General features: G+C 47.4%; 1 protein-coding gene across 1 annotated transcript; it reads right to left on the reverse strand.

Annotated features, from left to right (window-relative positions):
* Positions 1-23,355: 23,355 nt before the first annotated feature.
* On the reverse strand, positions 23,356-25,368 carry LOC109762616 (ervatamin-B-like). Its single transcript, XM_073497410.1, has 4 exons — positions 25,354-25,368; positions 25,106-25,149; positions 24,158-24,327; positions 23,356-23,927 (listed from the first exon to the last, which is right to left on the reverse strand). Exons 1-4 carry the CDS (start codon positions 25,366-25,368, stop codon positions 23,356-23,358), a joined length of 801 nt encoding a protein of 266 aa, XP_073353511.1.
* Between the last annotated feature and the right edge of the window lie 211 nt (positions 25,369-25,579).

Below are 25,579 nucleotides of genomic sequence, written 5' to 3' on the forward strand. Positions count from 1 at the left end.
TGAATACGTGATGTTCTGTTAAAAACCAAATCATTCCTGCAAGTCCAGATAGTCCACAACAAAGCGCAAACTCCAACACGAATATGTCTCGCTAATTCAGGCTCAATCCCAGTGAGCCATGTCCCAAATAACGTAGTGACAGAATTCGGTGGAGTAATATTAAAAGCAATGTGAACCGTCCGCCAAAGTACTCTGGCAAATGGGCAATCAAAAAAGAGATGTTTGATCGTCTCGTCCCGATCACAGAAGCTACACCTCGTAGGTCCTGTCCAATTACGCTTAATCAAATTATCCTTGGTTAAAATAACCTGTTTATGGACAAACCACATAAACACTTTTATTTTCAAAGGAACTTTGACAGCCCAAACATGCTTGGAGGTAGGAATGGAGCTCGAATTAATTACATCAATATACATTGATTTAACCGTGAATACTCCAGACCTAGTCAGTTTCCAGCGTAATTCATCGGGGTGTTGAGAAAGCTGGACATCCATTAGTCTCCGAACTAAACGAAGCCAATCTTCCCAACGATTGCCCATTAACGACCGTCTGAACTGAATATTAAGGGGGTGGATTGAAACACCGTAGCAACGAACACCTCACGTCGTTGAACAATGCGATATAAAGACGGATATTGAATGGCTAAGGGTGTCTCGCCGAGCCAAGTATCCTCCCAGAAGCGCGTAGTAGCGCCGTTGCCAATAACAACCTTTGTCCTATTAAACAGAGATTGTTTGACTTTCATCAGGCCTTTCCAGAAAGGCGAGTCAGTTGGCCTGACTGTGACCTGGGACAAGGACTTTGTCTGTAGGTACTTGCTGCGAAGGATCTGGGCCCACATGGCATCAGTCTCAAAAGAAAGCTTCCACAGCCACTTGCTAAGAAGGCATCTGTTCTTAACTTCAAGATTCTCAATACCAAGACCCCCTTGGTCTTTCGGTCGACAGATAATATCCCATTTTGCAAGTCTGTATTTTCTTTTGAGATCATCACCTTGCCAAAAGAAACGCGATCGATAAAAGTCCAGTCTTTTCCTAACACCAACTGGGACTTGAAAGAACGATAAGAGAAACATAGGCATACTCGTGAGCACCGAATTAATCAGAATTAACCGGCCTCCATATGACATGAGCTTGCCCTTCCAGCAACTCAGTTTCTTCTCAAACCGGTCTTCGATGCATTTCCATTCTCTATTGGTCAGCTTTCTATGGTGGATTGGAATACCTAGATACGAGAAAGGTAAATCCCCCAAGTCGCACCCAAACAATTGCCGATAAGCCTCCTGTTCGTCTTTGGCTCTACCAAAGCAGAACAGCTCGCTCTTATGAAAGTTAATCTTTAACCTGGTCAATTGTTCGAAAAGGCATAACACCAGCTTCATATTTCTCGCCTTGGCTAGGTCATGCTCCATAAAGATGATTGTATCATCAGCGTACTGAAGGATGGATACACCTCCATCAACCAGATGAGGTACCAAGCCACCCACTTGACCATTCTCCTTAGCCCTTCCTATCAAGATTGCTAACATATCAACCACAATGTTAAACAAGATAGGGGACATCGGATCTCCTTGTCTTAGGCCTTTATGTGTCTGGAAGTACTGACCGATATCGTCATTCACTTTAATTCCCACACACCCTTTTTGCGTAAATGATTCAACCTGGTGTCGCCAGACTTCATCAAAACCTTTCATTCGCAATGCCTGTTGGAGAAATGGCCATTTAACCTTATCATACGCTTTCTCGAAATCCACCTTAAAAATGACACCATCTAACTTCTTGGAATGGATTTCATGGAGCGTTTCATGAAGGACGACCACCCCTTCAAGGATGTTTCGGTCCGGCATGAAAGCAGTTTGGGAGTGCTGCACCACAGAATGCGCAATCTGTGTGAGCCTATTAGTCCCGACCTTGGTGAATATTTTAAAACTAACATTGAGAAGGCAGATCGGCCTGAACTGCTCAATTCTCACAGCGTCCGTCTTCTTAGGAAGCAGTGTGATAGTTCCAAAATTCAAGTGAAATAATTGAAGCTGTCCAGAGAACAGATCATGAAACATAGGTAACAAATCCCCCTTAATAATATGCCAGCACTTCTTGTAGAACTCCGCCGGAAATCCATCCGGTCCGGGAGCCTTATTATTTTTCAACTGTGCTATAGCATCAAACACCTCCTTCTCCGAAAACGGGGCAACCAGAATATCATTTTCAGCAGCCGAAAGTTGAGGCACATCCTCAGTTCTGGACTCATCGAGAGATACACAATTATCCTCCGGAGGTCCAAATAACTGCCTATAATACTCGGTTATATATGTTTTTAGGTTATCCTGTCCTACAATAGTGCCCTCATCTTGTTCAAGTTGGAATATTCTCTTCTTTCTGTGCTTACCATTAGCAATCAGATGAAAGAATTGAGTATTCGCGTCCCCTTGGACCACTTTGCGAACCTTGGCCCGCAAAGCCCACTTCAATTCTTCTTCGCGGAGAAGTTCTTTCAACCTCTTCTCTGCTTCAGTTTTAACCTGGAGCTCAGTAGGCATCAAAATCGTGGATTCGGCCTTAACGTCCAGATTCTGTATAAGAGAGAGGAGCCTGTCCTTTTCAATCTTATATACCCCACTAAGGTGCCTAGCCCAACCCCGTAAGAAGCTTCGCAAACTCCTAATCTTATTTTGCCAACGCTCAACCGCGGTCCTACCGCCTACACCCTTCGCCCATTCACTAGCGATCAAGTCTAGGAACCCTTCGCGTTCGAACCAGGCCATCTCAAAAGAAAAGGTGTTTTTGTTTCCCACGTGGTTCGGCTCCCCTGAGTCAACGAACAGGGGTGTGTGATCGGAAAAACCCCGTGAAAGAGCTTGAACCGTCACAAGCGGGAACTTCTGTTCCCACTCCACACTCGCAAGAACGCGATCAAGCTTCTCGTAAGTCGGGTTGGGCAAAGAGTTAGCCCAGGTAAACTTTCTACCGGAAAGCTCTATCTCCCTCCGATCCAAGCTTTCAATAATAGTATTGAACATGAACGACCACCTGCCGTCAAAGTTATCATTATTCTTCTCCTCTCTCCTCCTAATGATGTTGAAATCACCCCCAACTAAGATTGGAAGCTGTTCGGACCCACAAATCCGAACAAGATCCGCCAAAAATTCCGGTTTAAGCTCGGGCTGTGCGGCACCATAAACCGCCACCAATGCCCAGTTGAAACCATCAACCTTAGACCTGACTCGAAACTTAACCGCGAAGTCACCCATCACTACACTCCGGACTTCAAGCGAATCGCATCTCACACCCAGCAAGATACCACCCGATCTTCCTCGCGGAGGGAGGCAATGCCAATCAAAATCAACACCACCCGCAAGAGAGGAAAGGAACTGGGGCGCGAAGTTGTCTCTACCAGTTTCCGATAGAGCAATAAAATCTAAACGATGCTCCAGAGAAGCCTCAGCAAGAAACCTTCTTTTAGCCAAGTCTTTCAGACCTCTGCTATTCCAAAAGATTCCTTTCATCACTCATCATGAAATTTTTTAGTCGTCCGAATCCTATCACTCCTACGAACTGCAGAAGCGGGGTAAATTTTCCGTTTCCACTTACGCTTGGGTTTACTAAGTCCTGACTCCCGATCCTCATAACCGGGCTCAGCGGAACAAACAACTGCATTCTCTAAGGGCATATCATCGTCCTCCGACTCATGATTGGATGGTGCTAGATCCACACACATATTATCGAGCACTCTAACCCCCAATGCATTAATCTCATTGTCATTCATGGGTTTAACCGCTGCAATATTACGAATAGTTTCTAAGGCACGCTCCGCCTCCAAATCTAACAAATCATTCACCGAAATGGAAATCTCACTATCTGTAGCCCCAAGTGAAACTCCTAATTGGTTTGCATTATTTATAATTTCCTCAGGAGAAAAATGCAATAAAGAATTAGATATGTTGACGGACATACCAGTAGAGATCGCAGCATCATGAAGCTTGGCCGCCCTCATAGCGCACCTCTGCTGCATGTCATCAACCTCCGGAAGCTCCTGAATGCGGGCACTCATCCGCCTCCCCGTCGAGGCCGGGTCCGGGATCCCGCCAAAAGCAACGACCTCTTCCCTAGTAACCCCTCGCGCTGAAACCCGCGAAGGGTCAACCAAGGAAACCGGAGGAGGCGATTGCGGGCTCCCATGCCCCTCGGACAAGTGCCCCAAGCCGAGACCCATAACAACGGGTACGCTGGGAGGAGGCTCGGACCTCCTAACCGCCGACGAGGAAGGAGGAGTCGGGGCCGCCTGCCCCACACCCCCCTCCCCCAACGCCACCAAAGGCGCGGGCGCCGCCACAGGCGAAGGAGATGCGGTCCTCCTGACCGCCGGCAAGGAAGGAGTCAGGGCCGCCTGCCCCATACCCCCCTCCCCCAATGCCACCAAAGGCTCGGGCGCCGCCACAGGCGAAGGAGATGCGGTCCTCCTGACCGCCGGCGAGGAAAGAGGAGTCAGGGCCGCCTGCCCCAGATCCCCCTCCCCCGACGCCACAGAAGGCGCGGGCGCCGCCGCCACGCCCGAAGGAGAGAGAGCCGAGGCCGCCTGCCTCGGACCTCCACTCCCAGCACCTGCCGGTCCCGTCATGACCAGTGATGCCGATGTCGGGGAAGTGAAGGGGGAAGTGGGAGTCAGAGCCGCCTGCCCCAAGCCCCCCTCCCCCAACGCCACTGAAGGCGCGGCCGCCGCCGCCACGCCCGAAGGAGAGAGAGCCTCCGGTGGAGCAACCACCGACTCCCCGTCCCCAGAACCAACCAAAATCCTCACCGACGATGTCCGCACCGAGCATCCAGCCTGTGCCCCACCGGCATCCTCAAACTCCAACAAAGGTAGTGACTGCTCAAACGCCTCATCAGAATCTACCCGGTCACTCCAAAGTCTGGGAGGGGCAGAGGCTGGCTCAAAGGACCCGAACCGCAACGAGGTCATAGGCACCGATGGTGAAGGTGCCGGCTCAACCCCGGTCCCATCCCCGGTCTGAGCCACAGGATGGGAGCCGTTAGTCCCCTCACGGGTCGACTTGTCAGTCGGTGCCCCTTCCGCTCCCGCACTGTCGTCCCCCTCGTGCATGTCAACATCATTCCCAATCATTGCCTCAGCAAACAGGGCAGCGTCCTCAAACTCGATCTCAAGAGGAAACACCTCTCCTCTATAGGTCCAGTTAACCACGTCAGGCACGAACTCAATATCCAAAACGCTCACTAAGATGCGTGCCACTCCATGTGCACGAGTAAAGGCCATATCCACTTTCTCCGTCTTGCCAACCATAATGCCCATACTGGCCACGACTCGAACATCCTGCAAAGGCTTAGATGGAGCCCCCGAAAACCTCAACCAGACCTGCGTAAGCGGCTTTCCTTTAGGTTCCACCTGCTGCCACTCATGGAACTCCAGAATGCACCTAGTGCCAGGAACTCTGCATAAACCAAAACTCAACAGTCGCTGCAGATCGTCCACTGAAGGAAACTCCACCTTAAAAACCTTGGCCTCGAGAGGAACGAGCTCCCAATGGAAGTCTCCCGGTGCCAGTTCCTGAAGCCTCTGCACAATCTGAGCCTCCGAAACCTCACCCTGAGTAGCTTTGACAACCCCGGTGGTCAAGCTCAAAGTCTCCTCCGGAGTCTCTCTCGCAGCCGGGGACTCAAAGAACATAAGTTCAGCACAATAAACTCCATACATAGTCAAAGATGGAGCCTGGTCACGCAACAATGGGCAGTCCCCCGAGGCATGTGCCGGCTTACCACAGGACTCACACAGCTCTGCCACGCAATCAGCAATGAAGTGGCCCTTCTCACCACAACGGTAGCAAAGCATCCTTTCCTTCTTACGCGCCCACTTGGACGCCCTCTCAGCCTCAGACCTGTCTGTAGCCTCAGTCACACTCCCAGTCGCCGGAGCCTCAACATTGGCTAAAGCCGCTACCACCTCCATCGCCTGGGGAGGGAGCTCCGCGGTAGCGCTATCGGTCTTCCGTACTGACTCCGCTTGGTCAACAACTGCCGAAGGCGGAGGCGGTCTGCGATGATACCTCCCGCGTCCACCGTCCCGACCACCGCGATGTCCACGGTGACCCCCTCTCTGGCGGTGATCCGGACCGGAAGCACCCTCAACAAAACCTCCTGGAGGCCCGAGAAACGGTCTCTCGGCAGACCCGTCACTCTGCCAGGCATAACCACGACCTCCACCCGTGGATGAGGAACCACGATGTTGTCCATCTCCATACGCATCATAACCATCGTCCCCCCACTGGCCTCGTGGCGGATCATAAGAGTCTCTAGTGTTCGAATTCTGCCTCGTCTGCGACTGTCCCGAACGTTTGTGAGCAGGCCTCGCGACGAAGTGAGGCGGAGGCGCGGCACGAGGCTGACCGGCTGTCGGCGTTGGCACAACCCCAAGGGCCGCACCACCCCGGCCTGCAGTAGCCACAGCAGCCACGCCCGGCGCCTGAGGGCGAGGCCCATCCCGACCCGCGGCCGGCTGCGCCACGGAAGCCAGACCCGGCGCCGGCGGCCTCAGCCCGCCCCTTCCGGCCATAGCTTGCAAAGGAACTTGCCCCGGCGGCCGAGCGCCCAAGCGGCCATTACCACGACCCTGGGTGGCCTGAGTCCCACCACTGCCCGCCGGCGGTCTCTGGCCAGGCGGCACCAGGACACCACGCTCAGCACCCGCCACCGGCGGCGGAGTAGCCCCACCCCGACCTGCTGGAGCAGAGGCGGCTTGCGTCTTGGCTGGCGGCGCCACAGCCCCACGGCCGGCCATGGTCAACAAAGGTCGAATCCTCCTAGCCCGACCCGAACCACACGTCGGGAAGCCGCGAGTCCCGCACCTAGGAACCCTAGCACCAACAGAGTACGGCGCACGATATATATATAGATGCATCACTAAGGCGGTACATTATATATAGATGCTCCGCGTAGAAGTTTGTTGAACACGTACGTAGTATGTATATACATATGCACAACGATAAATAATTACCTCTGATCTGGGTAGGACAATCTTAAGCTTCCGTACATCTCTAAGGCGGTACATTCCAAGCAGACGCAACACGAATGCTCCAAACACATGCCCTCTTGTTGTGAGATGTAGGTTCAAAGTAGAGAAGTGGGTGACCAAATGCTTATCTATCTCTGCCCCAAAGCGGAAATCTACTTCTCCAAAACTAAATGAACCCTGCAAAATCGGTTCAGTTTAGTTTAGTTTAGTTTGACGGATGTGGTAGACTGAGCAGGACGTACAGAGGAGGCATACTTGGGCACAGACGTGTAGCGACAAGACCTCAACGCGAGCCAGCACCTCCTCCCCGTGTCTCTCCGGCGACTCTAAGCTTAGGTCTGAGAGGCCCCAAAGACCAAGACCATGAGCCACCTTTGGATACGAGCGCCCGCACCAGACCTTCTCCACCATTGGTGCCAAGATGGTGCTCCTAACCTCGCCGCCGCCATGCAGCAGGGACCGTGTCGTAAACTGCTTAAGCATGGCTGCGTCTAAACGGCCACCCCGGTCCCTCCATGCCTTTATGCGCTTCACGAGGAGCTTCCGCATCGACGTCGATCGGACGGTGAAGTCGTCCACCGTGAGCACGTGCAGGTGCGGGCAGCAGGGGATCAAGGCAGGGAGGTCGAGGTTGCAGCCGGAGATGGCCAGTCTCTCCAGCAACGGGAACCCTGCGCAGTCCGCTAACCGGAGGTCCAGCAACCGCCCATGCAGTTTGATCGAGGTGGCGCGGAGGAAGCGGGGCAGCTCTACGACGGAAGGGCCCCGCGCCCAGTCCACGTACTGCGAGAGGGTGAAGCGGAGCTCCACCGGCGCGAGATCCGCGGCGGCGCGGAGCACAGAGGAGACCATGGCGGCGGCGACGAACTGGGGCGTGCTGCGGTCTTGCGGCCCGCCGGGGACACGGATGTCGAGGAGGCGCACCCTGGGCCCGGCGACGCGGCGGAGCGCGGCCTCGAGCGAGCCGAGCGGGACGTCGTGGAGGGTGACGTCGACGACGGCCTCGGGGAGGCCGGAATAGACGGCGCGCCAACGGCGGGAGAGGATGCTGGTGCGCGCGGCGGCGCGTGCACAGCGGAGGAGCCGGAGGACCAGGTGGAGCAGATCGTCCGCGAGAGGGCTGATGCGGTCGGCTGCTCCGCGCTCGTCCATGGCTCGCCGGGAAGTGCGATGCAATTGCATACGGGGCAACACAGAGAGAGAGATAGGCTTGGGTTTGGGGACGACACGATCGAGGCCGGACCCTAGACTAGGGATCGGGGAAGACGGGCCAGAGTTCGGGTCGATTTCCATCGGCTGATGAGTCACGAATATTCACGCGATTAGACATACTGCATCTACCGCTCAAGACATTGAACTTTTTTTTTAGAAAACTTCCGACATATTCATCTTCAATCATGGTAGTACAACGAACGTCAGAAATAATAAAATTATATCCAGATCCGTTGACCACCTAGCGACTACTACAAACACTGAAGCGAGTCGAAGACGCGCCGCCGTCATCACACCTCCCTCGCCGAAGTTGGGCACAACTTGTTGTAGTAGACATTAAACGTTGTGTTTGTGCACTTTGTTACCTTTTTATTTTCTTCTTATACGTATTTTATGAAAATAAACTTTCATCTATTATTTGTTCTCTTTGTGACACCCAAAGCTTTAACTTTTTTAACACTCGCAGACGTGTCGGAGTCGTCCTGCCCTTCCACTTGCCTAGAAAACACAGAGGCAACAGCCGCGGGCTATAGACTGCTATTAAACCCAATAAGCATCGCGGAAGGCGCGGTCGATGACGCTGTCCACGCCCGTGAGCTACCAGACAAGCAAGTTGAGCGCCTCGTTTTGGTCATTCTCATTGGGCCACCTGTCACAGGTTGAGAGGAGAACCGTGGCCACATAGCACCTCCCCCAGAAACTACTTTTTCCTTCCCCACGAAGGCAAGCCCACCTCCTTCCTCTTCCCTCGCTGAAGCCAGTTTCTCTGGTTCTCTGCCGCCGCCGCCCTCTCATCTCCCACAAGGTGAAGCAACGCTGAGATGACGTTGGCCTGCTGCAACTGCGCTGATTGGCTTCGTGTCGCGTCCAACCCGACTAGCGGGCGCGTGACCCACCCTCACGGCCTGAATCGGGTTGAGGCTCGCCAACAAACCGATGGCGGCCGGCGTGCATGGAGATGATGGTCTCGTTGGCCCTAAAGTAGCATATGCCTGACGGATGTTGCTCGTCGTCAGCCCAGGGCTCGGTTGGCCAGAGCAGTCGGAGACAAGTGGTAGACTCGTCGTCACCATCACCGGTAGGAGCGATAGGCCGGTCTTCCTCGCATCGGTCGGGCTGTTCGTGCGACGGGGCACTACTAGGAAAAGGCCTGCTAGTGGCGCACCTGTTTTGCCTATTAATGGCGCACTACAGGTGCGCCACTAGCATCACGCTGTTAGAATTTTTTACTAATAGCAGCCTGGGGTGGAGGTCGTGTGAGATGGATGTTCGCCAATCTGTTCGTGCGAGCCCTTGGTCGCATGTGCAGCCTTATTTCCTGGCTGCCGCCATGCTAGCAAGCACGGCCACGACGATGTCTTCTCTGGTGCTACCGGCAAGCAACCGACCACGCCGTTGCCAAGCCTTCGGTGCTCTCTGGCAGACTGCTCTACATCTCCACTGCCCACCCCTTCCCTCTCCTCTCTGGCATGGATCGAATGTGCGGATAAATAGATGGACTGTAGATAATGCCAGATTTGTGAGCATTGATGCTTGTGCTTTCTTGTTCATGTTTTGGTGAGGAAGAATGGAAAACGCTCGAGCCAATAGATGTTTAGTGGGACTACGTTCTGATTTGACAAAGCTAAAGGAGAAGCATATGCCATCTATCTCTCAAATTGGTTATTTGGATGGTGAGAAATCACCATGCCTAGCTTAAATTAATTGAGATTAGCTTGTTCTAATAATTTTTCTCAATGCAAGGAAGGAAACAGAATATGGGGATTGCAACCATGGAATGGTGATTAGATATTCTTGACAGAGAGGCATAGATTTCTAATGTCAGTCTTTTATAGTGTTCACATATGGCTGCAGTTTTTGCAACTATGGAATAGTGATTGGATATTCTTGAGTATTCAATTCTTCATTGTTAATTGAATATATATTGGAAGTCAAATTTCCAGGTATGGACTAACCTTCCAGTAATCAGGAGTATCAGTGGTTATGTATTAAAAAATACCTGTTGGAAACTCATATCTTACTGATGACTCTCCCTTATAGGTAAATCTGGTCAAGACTACTAGATGATCCAAATGGAGGACTATTCCACTTCCAGCCCCACTTTGTAATTGTACATCATTGTCTTACCACAGAAGTTTACATGGACATAGTATCCAGGATACCAACTACTTGGAACTCCTCTCTACAAAAATGGCTTAAGGGGATTGGTAACTAGAGTTCAGAGCATAAAATTATTCTAATTGCCATGCCTACAGTACACAGATTTGAGGGAGGAATAGGTACCACTTTTTTCTTACCATTTAGTTATCCATACAAGCAGATTTGCCTATGACATGATTTTTTTAATCATAGATAGATAGATGAGCAATGGACCATTAAAATTGTTTTCCATGATTCTCTTACGGACCATTGCAAAAGGTGGTTTTGTTTGGATAAAGGGCATCAAGCTGAGGTAAAATCCCCTCCCCGTGCATTCCCATAGTGGTGCTTAGCCACTGGCCGTCTGTGGTGTTCCACCACCGTTGAGAACATGATCCAAAGATGGTCTCCCCATAGACTGTAACATTGTCATGTCCTCGCCCACGAGGAAACCAGGTGACCTTCTCATCCCAATGTCTTTCCCTCCTTATCCCTTTTTCCTATCTCAGTTTCCCCTCAATGATTTAGTTGCTTTCATCGCACTAGGTTCCCATGGCACTCTGCCACTCTCGCTTCAGTAGCTGTTGATTAAGAGGTACGAGTGGGTGGCCAGCTGCAATGTCTAGATGGAAGACCTCTCCTGTTCAGATTTATTTTGGGTTCTTGATTCCTTTTTTCTCAATGGTTATATGTCATGTAATTAGTACAACATTAACAAAAAAATTTAACCATGTTTGTGGCTGGATGCTTTGAGTTGTTGGAATTGTTGTATTAGATCACTGGCATTATTCAGTGCACTCTTGATTGCCTTACCAATGGTCCAAAAGAAATGCACAACCGGTGAAATTGACCGGGGTTTTGATGTACGCTTGTTACAATAGAGTATATTTTATTATTTCCCAGTTTGGACATACTTCTATTAATTTGCTTCTCATAAATATTTTCCTGCATTTCTCAGCTGGTGATTGTGTGATAGTCGTGCACTCTCATAAATATTATGTGTTTTCAGGAAGATAAATCCTTTCCGGATAGGGACCAGGTTGGTTACTTCTTCTGTAATTATATGTTTCAGTGATAGCTGCTAGATTAAATGGTTTCATCTGTTTCTTATTCTTGTCATCTAACATAGATAAATAGATTATATGCTTTACTGTTGAATCACATGGAAGGTCAAGATGACTGCACATACGTATTTTTTATTCATTATGTTTATTAAAGTATGGATGCCTCCCGGACCCTGCGCAAGCGGGAGCTACATGCAACCCAGCTGCCCTTTTTTTTTATTAAAGTATGGATGCCTACTGACCCAAAATAGATTTGGTTAAAATGTTTTCCTATGAAGTTTCTATACTATATAAGAAAGTTGGTCTCAACTATTTGAGGTCATATTCTATTTTAAAGGTTACTCATATAGTTTCATAGTTGATTCAGTTCCATTCGTTGAGAACAAGTGTTTGTATCAATCTTGTTTTTCAAGTTACTCGTATTGCATATTGATGGATTTCTTGCAGGCTTGTACACTACTCCCTCCGTAAACTAATATAAGAGCATTTAGATCACTATTTTAGTTATCTAAACGCTCTTATATTAAGTTTACAGAGGGAGTAGATTTTATTTCAAGTATATGTATTCTTTTCTTTGACAAGAGGGTATGTATTCTGGACAAAATCTGTAATTATATGTTTCCAGTGGTAGCTGTTAGATTAAATCGTTGGTCCTATCCATGTGTAATCATGTATCATTTGGGATAAGACTTGTATTTTTAGTCAGTATAATATTGTAATGGATTGAACATAGTCATGTAATTTTGCACTGTGAAACACATAGAAGTTGGTTAATTTTGGTAGTATTTGTGGCTTGTTCTTCTCACCCCAGAGGCATCACAGAAGCTTGTGCGTGTTTCTGAACCGATGCCCATCCTTGCTACAACAATTCTTGATCTTGGGCTACATCAGACTCATACATTTTGTGAATCGATATGTTGAACAAATTGAGTCGGTCAGGACGGCCACATGATTCAAGCTGAATCTGACATCATTTGTGCCTTCGTGCTCACTGTTCAGGTCGGTCATATAACTCAAGCTGAATCTTAAAATACTAAGAGTCTAAGAGGGACAAATACCTGAAGAGATTGATGAGCCTTCCTAATCAGGTTCCTTTCTAGCATGCGTTTTTGCCTTCTTTATGCTTTCTCTTAAGGATAGTCTTTACAAGGTTATATTGTGACTTGAGTTGATAAAATTGGGCTGAAATAATTGGACAGGCTGGCCAAAGCATTGATATCCTGAAGAACCACCACGTTACCAGATCTCTTCTTAACATTTTGCAGGTAATAATCGAGCATGTATTTGAATCTTGTGGCTTTAAAAATGTAAACTGCAATGTTGTTGGTTGTTTATTGTTGTGAAGTTCTTTACTTAATTTATAAATTCAGTATAAGATTGTGGTTGTCTTCTTCAAGAAATGATATTTGTTAGAGGACCAAACTCAGTTGCATGTCATTCCTTAACAAGACCAGTCTCCCAAACGCTTTGGTTTGTTGCTAGCCAAGGCAAACAAATTTATGTAACCTGCCCCGTGAGAGGGGCTACGACAATGAGCCGACGACGATGAATGCGAGCATCGGCTTAGTACGGGGTAGTGGAGGGCGGTAACAGTAATATGAGTTGTCTGTAATGCATTTTCCATGCCATCAGGTTGTATCTCCGTGTGTTTTCTTTACTGTGCTATAAATACAAACATATGTGCTACACTACCTTTGGACCAACTATAATGGGCTCTTGAACTGATAGGGAGATTGACTGCGTGCAAAGTTGCATTGGAAAAAGAGGTGTTTGATTGTCTCATTATGAGTACAGAAATAACACTTCTTACTCCCTTGCTAGTTACGTCGTGTGACTCTTGTTGGGTAACGTAGCAGAAATTCAAAATTTTCTACGCATCACCAAGATCAATCTATGGAGTTTACTAGCAACGAGAGGGAAGGAGAGTGCATCTACATACCATTGTAGATCGCGATGCGGAAGCGTTGCAAGAACGCGGATGAGGGAGTCGTACTCGTAGCGATTCAGATCGCAGTTGATTCCGATCTAAGCACCGAAGAACGGTGCCTCCGCGTTCAACACACGTGCAGCCCGGTGACGTCTCCCACGCCTTGATCCAGCAAGGAGAGAGGGAGAGGTTGGGGAAGACTCCATCCAGCAGCAACACGATGGCATGGTGGTGGTGGAGGAGCGTGGCAATCCCGCAGGGCTTCGCCAAGCACCGCGGGAGAGGAGGAGGAGGAAGAGGGGTAGGGCTGCGCCAAAAAGGAGACGTTCTCATGTGTCTTGGGCAGCCCAAACCTCAACTATATATAGGGGGGGAGGGGGCTGCGCCCCCCTTAGGGTTTCCACCCCCAAGAGGAGGCGGCCAGCCCTAGATCCCATCAAGGGGGGGCGGCCAAGGGGAGGAGAGGGGGGCGCCCCACTAGATGGGCCCTAAGGCCCATCTGGACCTAGGGTTTGCCCCCTCCCACTCTCCCATGCGCCTTGGGCCTTGGTGGGGGGGCGCACCAGCCCACCTGGGGCTAGTCCCCTCCCACACTTGGCCCACGCAGCCTTCTGGGGCTGGTGGCCCCACTTGGTGGACCCCCGGGACCCTCCCGGTGGTCCCGGTACATTACCGATTTCACCCGAAACTTTTTCGGTGACCAAAACAGGACTTCCCATATATAAATCTTTACCTCCGGACCATTCCGGAACTCCTCGTGACGTCCGGGATCTCATCCGGGACTCCGAACAACATTCGGTAACCACGTACATACTTTCCCTATAACCCTAGCGTCATCGAACCTTAAGCGTGTAGACCCTACGGGTTCGGGAACCATGCAGACATGACCAAGACGTTCTCCGGTCAATAACCAACAGCGGGATCTGGATACCCATGTTGGCTCCCACATGTTCCACGATGATCTCACCGGATGAACCACGATGTCGGGGATTCAATCAATCCCGTATACAATTCCCTTTGTCTATCGGTATGTTACTTGCCCGAGATTCGATCGTCGGTATCCCGATACCTTGTTCAATCTCGTTACCGGCAAGTCTCTTTACTCGTTCCGTAACTCACATCATCCCGTGATCAACTCCTTGGTCACACTGTGCACATTATGATGATGTCCTACCGAGTGGGCCCAGAGATACCTCTCCGTTTACACGGAGTGACAAATCCCAGTCTCGATTCGTGCCAACCCAACAGACACTTTCGGAGATACCTGTAGTGCACCTTTATAGCCACCCAGTTACGTTGTGACGTTTGGTACACCCAAAGCATTCCTACGGTATCCGGGAGTTGCACAATCTCATGGTCCAAGGAAATGATACTTGACATTAGAAAAGCTCTGAGCAAACAAACTACACGATCTTGTGCTAGGCTTAGGATTGGGTCTTGTCCATCACATCATTCTCCTAATGATGTGATCCCGTTATCAACGACATCCAATGTCCATGGTCAGGAAACCGTAACCATCTATTGATCAACGAGCTAGTCAACTAGAGGCTTACTAGGGACATGGTGTTGTCTATGTATCCACACATGTATCTGAGTTTCCTATCAATACAATTCTAGCATGGATAATAAACGTTTATCATGAACAAGGAAATATAATAATAACCAATTCATTATTGCCTCTAGGGCATATTTCCAACAGTCTCCACTTGCACTAGAGTCAATAATCTAGTTCACATCACCATGTGATTAACACTGACAGGTCACATCACCATGTGACCAACACCCAAGAGTTTACTAGAGTCAACAATCTAGTTCACATCTCTATGTGATTAACACTCAATGAGTTCTGGTTTGATCATGTTATGCTTGTGAGAGAGGTTATTAGTCAACGGGTCTGAACCTTTCAGATTCGTGTGTGCTTTACGAATATCTATGTCATCTTTGTGGATGCTACCACGCGCTAGTTGGAGCCATTTCAAGTAATTGCTGTACTATACGAATCCGGTTTACTACCCAGAGTCATCCGGATTAGTGTCAAAGTTCGTATCGACGTAACCCTTTACGACGAACTCCTTTTCACCTCCATAATCGAGAAAATTCCTTAGTCCACTAGGTACTAAGGATAAGTTCGACCGCTGTCATGTGATCCATTCCCGAATCACTATTGTACCCTCTCGACCAACTCATGGCAAGGCACACTACATGTGCGGTACACAGCATAGCATACTATAGAGCCTACGTCTAAAGCATAGGGGACGACCTTCGTCCTTTCTCTATCTTTTGCTGTGGTCAGGTCTTGAGTCTTACTCAATATTCACACCTTGTAACACAGCCAAGAACTCCTTCTTTGCTGATCTATTTTGAACTCTTTCAAAATCATGTCAAGGTGTGCGTTCTTTGAAAGTATCATCGGGCGTCTTGATCTATCTCTATAGATCTTGATGCCCAATATGTAAGCAGCTTTTATCCAGGTCTTCCTTTGAAAAAAAACTCCTTTCAAACAACCCTTTATGCTTTCCAGAAATTCTGCATCATTTCGGATCAACAATATGTCATTCACATATACTTATCAGAAATGTTGTAGCGCTCCCACTCACTTTATTGTAAATACAAGTTTCTCATAAACTTTGTATAATCCCAAAATCTTTGATCATCTCATCAAAGTGTATATTCTGACTCCGAGATGCTTGCTCTAGTCCATGGAAGGATCGCTGGAGCTAGCATACCTTTTAGCATCCTTAGGATCGACAAAACCTTTCTGATTGTATCACATACAACCTTTCCTTACGAAAACTGGTAAGGAAACTTGTTTTAACATCCATCTGCCAGATTTCATAAATGCAGCTAATGCTAACATGATTCCGACAGACTTAAGCATCGCTACGGATGAGAAAATCTCATCGTAGTCAACTCCTTGAACTTGTGAAAATACTCTTTGCCACAAGTCGAGCTTCATAGACGGTAACATTACCGTCCATGTCCGTCTTCTTCTTAAAGATCCATTTATCTCGGATTTCATGGCTTCGAGCCATTCGTCGGAATATGGGCCCACCATCGCTTCTCCATAGCTCGTAGGTTCATCGTTGTCCAACAACATGACTTCCAAGACAGGATTACGCATTACTCTGAAGTAGTACGCATCCTCGTCGTCCTACGAGGTTTGGTAGTGACTTGATCCGAAGTTTCATGATCACTATCATAAGCTTCCACTTCAATTGGTGTAGGTGCCACAGGAACAACTTCCTGTGCCCTGCTACACACTAGTTGAAGTGACGGTTCAATAACCTTATCAAGTCTCCACCATCCTCCCACTCAATTCTTTCGAGAGAAACTTTTCCTCGAGAAATGACCCGTTTCTAGAAGCAATTACTTTTGCTTCCAGATCTGAAATAGGAGGTATACCCAACTGTTTTGGGTTTTCTATGAAGATGCATTTATCCGCTTTGGGTTCGAGCTTATCAGCTTGAAACTTTTTCACATAAGCATCGCAGCCCCAAACTTTTAAGAAACGACAACTTAGGTTTCTCTAAACGGTGTCGTCTCAACGGAATTGCGTGGTGCCCTATTTAAAGTGAATGCGGTTGTCTCTAATGCTTAACCCATAAACGATAGTGGTAATTCGATAAGAGACATCATGGTATGCACCATATCCAATAGGGTGCAGTTATGATGTTCGGACACACCATCACACTATGGTGTTCCAGGCGGTATTAATTGTGAAACACTTTCCACAATGTCTTAGTTGTCTGCCAAACTCGTAACTCAGATACTCATCTCTATGATCATATCACAGATATTTTATCCTCTTGTCACGACGATCTTCAACTTCACTCTGAAATTACTTGAACCTTTCAATAATTCAGACTTGTGTTTCATCAAGTAAATATTCTCAGCATCTACTCAAATCATCTGTGAAGTAAGAACATAACGATATCCACTGCATGCCTCAGCACTCATTGGACTGCATACATCAAAATGTATTACTTCCAACAAGTTTCTCTCTTGTTCCATCTTACTGAAAACGAGGCCTTTCAGTCATCTTGTCCATGTGGTATGATTTGCATGTCTCAAGTGATTCAAAATCAAGTGAGTCCAAACGATCCATCTGCATGGAGTTTCTTCATGCATATATACCAATAGACATGGTTCGCATGTCTCAATCTTTTCAAAAACGAGTGAGTCCAAAGATCCATCTACATGGAGCTTCTTCATGCGTTCTATACCAATATGACTCAAATGGCAGTGCCACAAGTATGTGGAACTATCATTACTATTTTATATCTTTTGGCACGAACATGTGTATCACTACGATCGAGATTCATTTTAGGTGCAAGACCATTGAAGGTATTATTCAAATAAATAGAGTAACCATTATTCTCCTTAAATTAATAACCGTATTGCGATAAACATAATCCAATCATGTTTATGCTCAACGCAAACACCAAATAACAATTATTTAGGTTTAACACCAATCTCGATGGTAGAGGGAGCATGCGATGCTTGATCACGTCAACCTTGGAAACACTTCCAACACATATCGTCATCTCACCTTTAGCTAGTCTCCGTTTATTCCGCAGCTTTTATTTCGAGTTACTAATACTTAGCAACCGAACCGGTATCTAATACCCTGGTGCTGCTAGGAGTACTAGTAAAGTACACATTCATATAATGTATATCTAATATACTTCTGTCGACCTTGCCTGCCTTCTCATCTACCAAATATCTAGGGTAGTACTGCTTCAGTGACCGTTCCTCTCATTACAGAAGCACTTAGTCTCGGGTTTGGTTTCAACCTTGGGATTCTTCACTAGAGCAGAAAACGATTTGCTGTTTCACGAAGTATCCCTTTTGCCCTTGCCCTTCTAGAAACTAGTGGTTTTACTAACCATCAACAATTGATGCTTCTTCTTGATTTCTACTTTCGCGGTGTCAAACATCGCGAATAGCTCAAGGATCATCATAACTATCCCTGATATGTTATAGTTCATCACGAAGCTCTAATAGCTTGGTGGCAGTGATTATGGAGAACCATCACTATCTCATCTGGAAGATTAACTCCCACTCGATTCAAGCGATTGTGGCACTCAGACAATCTGAGCACATGCTCAACGATTGAGCTTTTCTCCCTTAGTCTGCAGGCTTAAGAAACTTGTCAGAGGTCTCATACCTCTTGACGTGAGCACTAGTCTGAAATCCCAATTTCAGTCTTCGGAACATCTTATATGTTCTGCGACGTTTCAAAACGTCTTTGGTGCCACAATTCTAAACCGTTAGCATTACGCACTGAACTATCACGTAGTCATCAAAACGTGTATGTCAGATGTTTCGTAACATCTATAGACGACGCTGAGGTTCAGCACACCGAGCGGTGCGTTAAGGACATAAGCCTTCTGTGCAGCAATGAGGACAATCCTCAGTTTACGGACCCAGTCCGCATAATTGCTACTACCAACTTTCAACTAAATTTTCTCTAGGAACATATCTTAAACAGTAGAACTAAAGCGTATGACATAATTTGCAAAGACCTTTTGACTATGTTCATGATAATTTAATTCATCTGATTAATGAACTCCCACTCAGATAGACATCCCTCTAGTCATCTAAGTGATACATGATCCGAGTCAAACTAGGCCGTGTCCGATCATCACGTGAGACGGACTAGTCATCATCGGTGAACACCTCCATGTTGATCGTATCTGCTATACGACTCATGTTCGACCTTTCGGTCTCTTGTGTTCCGAGGCCATGTCTGTACATGCTAGGCTCGTCAAGTCAACCTAAGTGTTTCACATGTGTTCTGAGGCCATGTCTGTACATGCTAGGCTCGTCAACACCCGTTGTATTCGAACGTTAGAATCTATCACACCCGATCATCACGTGGTGCTTCGAAACAACGAACCTTCGCAACGGTGCACAGTTAGGGGGAACACGTCTCTTGAAATTTTTAGTGAGGGATCATCTTATTTATGCTACCGTCGTTCTAAGCAAATAAGATGTAAACATGATAAACATCACATGCAATCAAATAGTGACATGATATGGCCAATATCATTTTGCTCCTTTGATCTCCATCTTCGGGGCACCATGATCATCTTTGTCACCGGCATGACACCATGATCTCCATCATCATGATCTCCATCATTGTGTCTTCATGAAGTTGTCACGCCAACGATTACTTCTACTTCTATGGCTAACGCGCTTAGCAATAAAGTAAAGTAATTTACATGGCGTTATTCAATGACACGCAGGTCATACAAAAAATAAAGACAACTCCTATGGCTCCTGCCGGTTGTCATACTCATCGACATGCAAGTCGTGATTCCTATTACAAGAATATGATCAATCTCATACATCACATATATCATTCATCACATCTTCTGGCCATATCACATCACATAGCACATGCTGCAAAAACAAGTTAGACGTCCTCTAATTGTTGTTGCAAGTTTTTACGTGGCTTGTATAGGTTTCTAGCAAGAACGTTTCTTACCTACGTAAAACCACAACGTGATATGCCAATTTCTATTTACCCTTCATAAGGACCCTTTTCATCGAATCCGTTCCGACTAAAGTGGGAGAGACAGACACCCGCTAGCCACCTTATGCAACTAGTGCATGTCAGTCGGTGGAACCTGTCTCACGTAAGCGTACGTGTAAGGTCGGTCCGGGCCGCTTCATCCCACAATGCCGCCGAAACAAGATAAGACTAGTAGCGGCAAGAAGAATTGGCAACATCTACGCCCACAACTACTTTGTGTTCTACTCGTGCATAGAAACTACGCATAGACCTAGCTCATGATGCCACTGTTGGGTAACGTAGCAGAAATTCAAAATTTTCTACGCATCACCAAGATCAATCTATGGAGTTTACTAGCAACGAGAGGGAAGGAGAGTGCATCTACATACCATTGTAGATCGCGATGCGGAAGCGTTGCAAGAACGCGGATGAGGGAGTCGTACTCGTAGCGATTCAGATCGCAGTTGATTCCGATCTAAGCACCGAAGAACGGTGCCTCCGCCTTCAACACACGTGCAGCCCAGTGACGTCTCCCACGCCTTGATCCAGCAAGGAGAGAGGGAGAGGTTGGGGAAGACTCCATCCAGCAGCAACACGACAGCATGGTGGTGGTGGAGGAGCGTGGCAATCCCGCAGGGCTTCGCCAAGCACCGCGGGAGAGGAGGAGGAAGAGGGGTAGGGCTGCGCCAAAAAGGAGACGTTCTCATGTGTCTTGGGCAGCCCAAACCTCAACTATATATAGGGGGGAGGGGGCTGCGCCCCCCTTAGGGTTTCCACCCCCAAGAGGAGGCGGCCAGCCCTAGATCCCATCAAGGGGGGGCGGCCAAGGGGAGGAGAGGGGGGCGCCCCACTAGATGGGCCCTAAGGCCCATCTGGACCTAGGGTTTGCCCCCTCCCACTCTCCCATGCGCCTTGGGCCTTGGTGGAGGGGCGCACCAGCCCACCTGGGGCTGGTCCCCTCCCACACTTGGCCCACGCAGCCTTCTGGGGCTGGTGGCCCCACTTGGTGGACCCCCGGGACCCTCCCGGTGGTCCCGGTACATTACCGATTTCACCCAAAACTTTTCCGGTGACCAAAACAGGACTTCCCATATATAAATCTTTACCTCCGGACCATTCCGGAACTCCTCGTGACGTCCGGGATCTCATCCGGGACTCCGAACAACATTCGGTAACCACGTACATACTTTCCCTATAACCCTAGCGTCATCGAACCTTAAGCGTGTAGACCCTACGGGTTCGGGAACCATGCAGGCATGACCAAGACGTTCTCCGGTCAATAACCAACAGCGGGATCTGGATACCCATGTTGGCTCCCACATGTTCCACGATGATCTCATCGGATGAACCACGATGTCGGGGATTCAATCAATCCCGTATACAATTCCCTTTGTCTATCGGTATGTTACTTGCCCGAGATTCGATCGTCGGTATCCCGATACCTTGTTCAATCTCGTTACTGGCAAGTCTCTTTACTCGTTCCGTAACTCACATCATCCCGTGATCAACTCCTTGGTCACACTGTGCACATTATGATGATGTCCTACCGAGTGGGCCCAGAGATACCTCTCCGTTTACACGGAGTGACAAATCCCAGTCTCGATTCGTGCCAACCCAACAGACACTTTCGGAGATACCTGTAGTGCACCTTTATAGCCACCCAGTTACGTTGTGACGTTTGGTACACCCAAAGCATTCCTACGGTATCCGGGAGTTGCACAATCTCATGGTCCAAGGAAATGATACTTGACATTGGAAAAGCTCTGAGCAAACAAACTACACGATCTTGTGCTAGGCTTAGGATTGGGTCTTGTCCATCACATCATTCTCCTAATGATGTGATCCCGTTATCAACGACATCCAATGTCCATGGTCAGGAAACCGTAACCATCTATTGATCAACGAGCTAGTCAACTAGAGGCTTACTAGGGACATGGTGTTGTCTATGTATCCACACATGTATCTGAGTTTCCTATCAATACAATTCTAGCATGGATAATAAACGTTTATTATGAACAAGGAAATATAATAATAACCAATTCATTATTGCCTCTAGGGCATATTTCCAACAACTCTTTGGTTAGCCCAACTCCCTTACGAGTATCTAAGCAAATTACTCACTCTGTGTTAACAGGGTGGCGATTGATCGATAGTTGTTGTAGTCTTTGCGCCAATGTGTAAGCCCTTATTTTGTACCTAACAAGACTTGATGTTGATGAATGATAACCATTAACTAAGGTTTTGAAACTATATGTGTTGAGTGATGATGATCGATTGCTTGCTTGTTGGAATCTGTTGAAGTTATCCTCATTGATAGTCAAGGAATTGTTGCAGATGTTATCCTTATCTAGTTGGGATCTTATCTTTACAGTCTTGTTGCTTGATTCTCATGGTGAAAAAACATTTGTACAATTAGACTGTTACCTTCATTTGCCAAGGAATGTTGTCAGGAACTCTCAAAGTTGTCATGCAAACTCACTCGCCAGCTGTTCATATTCCTTGTCCAAAACCATGTCTACTCCATCCCAAATATTGCAACACAAGTTCAAGGTATATGTCACATTGGCTAATCTAAGGTAGAGATTATTGTACATGCGTGCTCAGCTGCTGAGCGGCGAGGGGAGACATCACCGACCTAGGTGCAATGGCAACATTGGAAGGGGAGGAGGAGGAAGGGCGACATGGGGAACTTGAAGGGGAAATGTGTGTATGGCGCCGCCCTCTTGTTGCTCGCGCATACCCATCCGCAAATCTGGGAACAAACCACCCACACTCCATCTATATCTCCACTGGTGACCACTTCACTTTTCGCATTGTCCAAGACAGAGAGACTCGTACATATGAAACTCATATTTAAAGTGCAAATACAAAGTAGATTCCGGGATCCTTGGAGCCCGAGTACAAAACCTTACAACAATACTTTATATGTCTCCATCTTAAAAAAAATTGCGGGGCAATCTTAAATTTATGGGCTACAAAAAAAATACAACACATGGATAAAAGTACATCGATTATTTGATATTATGGATCTAGAAATTATATACATATCCATAAATTTTATAACTATTGTTCATGGGTAGGGCACATGTCTCCTGATCACACAGGCAGTCCCCGATAAAGTCTATGCTAGCCACTCAAGCAGCATGCGTACTTACTTACACAACAAGGATGAAGCATCAATTTCACCAGCTAGCAAAAGATCAACAATGATTAGATAGCAATGTTGATTAATCTGACGATGCAAGTCCTCAATGGATACAACTAAACTTGACTAGCAAGAGATTCATGAACGATTTGATATAAAATCATCTCTATCACATACACTATCACAAGTTCACAACAAAAGATCATGTGCCAAGCACTGAAATACAATTTCACCATGAGAGATACAAGGAAGGATATATAAGATCTTAAACAGAACAGGCACAGTGGACACATAAATTTCATATAAAAAAAGGCCCGACCAAGATATGTCAGATATTAAGCACCGGATACAGCCCTGGCTTCATAAATATACCCAAGACACCTCTCTTGTCGGCAACATGTCTGCGTATCCTCCCAAACCCACCCTTGCCCCAACCCTCTCCCCATGAGTTTTTAAAGCGCCAATACTTAACACCGTCGGGATCCGTGCCATAACCCACAATCAAGACCGCGTGCCTTTTAGTTTCTTCTGGCAAGGTTTCATAGTCCATGATGCCTCCTTTGTAATTCAGCAAATCAGTTGTGCCCTGTAATCTGACAATCACGGGCTGCTTCGCTACTGCTTTCTCCAGTGCATCCTCGGTCCAGTAGACAAGGCGAAAGCCTGATATCCTTGCTGCTGGCTTTTTGCGCTTCTTGCAACCCGACATACTCATCCGAGCCATGTATGGGTAGGAGGATTCGCTCGAGAGTCCATTTTTTTGTATATACCAGAGAGCAAGAAGAGAGGTACCATGCTGGCAGCCTCTGTTCAGTATGTTGAAGTTGCAGTCAATGAGCTCTTGAACTGATAGGGAGATTGACTGTGAGGTCTTCAGATTGTGTACTGCTTCGACCGAGGCTACAGCAGCCATGGCCCAACAGCAGCCTACAAGAGTTAAGGTTGTGGTGACCATTGGTGTAAAGGGATCATGTGCTAAATGTAAATGCACGCTGGCTATGCCAACTGCCATGTCTATATATATTGTTAAATTGCACTAGCACGTGTAGCTGGAAATAAACCGCGATCTACTATGGAAGAAATTTAAACACACGCTAGCAGCGTAGAATATACAACCTCAAGACACTTACCGCAACCTTTTTGGTTCCTCACGACCGGAGAGACAACACCAGCTTCGACCCAGTCGATCTTTGACGGGCGGGCAGACTTCTCAGCTGCACGCTCTTCAATTTTCTTCATGTACCAAAGTCCAAGACCAACGCAACATGCAGGCATTACCATCACATACGTTCTGCGGTCCCTGAAAAATGATGGAACATACTATGTAATCACAATCCTGCAAAGCAGGACCTAAGGAAACTTTCTAAGCATTCTCAAATCTCAGTATCAGCCAACTCAGTCATTTTTTACCCGGGAAACCAGACAAAAGCTCTGTGTATATTCATATAGAGTTGACAGGTTATCTACTGCATCGTTAGCCTCCGAGGTAATGAGATCACGGCAAAATTGTTCATAAATATGCATATCAGCATCGAGGACAATTTCTAGCAAAATAAATGGCAGGGTTCGAGGGGATTCGCCTCGGGGCCCAATAGCGCACGGGCTGCCCCCTCAACTCAACCTTAATGAAAAGGTTATTTGTTGCTGAAACTTTGCATGAACATCAAATCTTTGATCCCTCAAAGTTTCAGATTTTTTTTTCAACTTTTTATGAATTTAATGTTCATGAGGGTGTAGGGGCACCCGGGAGCTGTTACACATTTCTCACACTGAATTCACGACCAATGACTTACGTCAACAATACTAATATATGTGCATCTGCTTCCAAAATCGCGTCTGTCATGCCACAATCGTGAACCCTACCGTCAATCCATCATATATATGTAGTGCTGTAGGGGATTCATTGCAGTACTAATTAAGCAACTGGCTGAGCAGCTATAGCACACCTCCAAACTGCAATACTATGATCTAGTCTTTGCTGAGGAAACATGATGCATGTTTACCTGATTTATGGACTATAATAAATCTACAAGTGACCTCGCAATGTCATAACTCATAAGAATAAGATTTACCAGTACCTGCTAAAGCGACGGCCAGCAGTATCCCAAGAATTCCTCTGAGACTGAAATTCGATCACCAGAACACGTTAAGTTTAATCGCACAAACGCTGAGAGAGAGGGAAAGTAAGCGAGAGGCGAGGCGTACGTGTAGGTATCGAAGCCTTGGCCTCAACGGCGAGCTGCATAACCACCGGCGCGCCAGGGTCCTCCCCACGGCGCCAAACGGCGGACGAAACATGCCAGCTGCGTGCACCTCGTATCTCTACCGCTCGGTCGGCCATGGATCCAATGGATATGGAGGAGGAGGATTTGGGCCGAACGTACTTTTTTTTTTCTAAAACACGGGCCAAACGTAGTTGAATCGGAGTCTCAGACGATCAACCGTGGTTCAATCCTACTATGTACTAGTAGTACCTTTCTTTTCCCTGCCTTTTTTCCTGCTAGGCCTCAAGCCATTTATTTTTTTTTTGGAAAGGTGCAGTGTCTTCTTAT

The sequence above is a fragment of the Aegilops tauschii genome, chromosome 4, assembly GCF_002575655.3.
Source record: "Aegilops tauschii subsp. strangulata cultivar AL8/78 chromosome 4, Aet v6.0, whole genome shotgun sequence".
Classification (NCBI taxonomy): Eukaryota; Viridiplantae; Streptophyta; class Magnoliopsida; order Poales; family Poaceae; genus Aegilops; species Aegilops tauschii.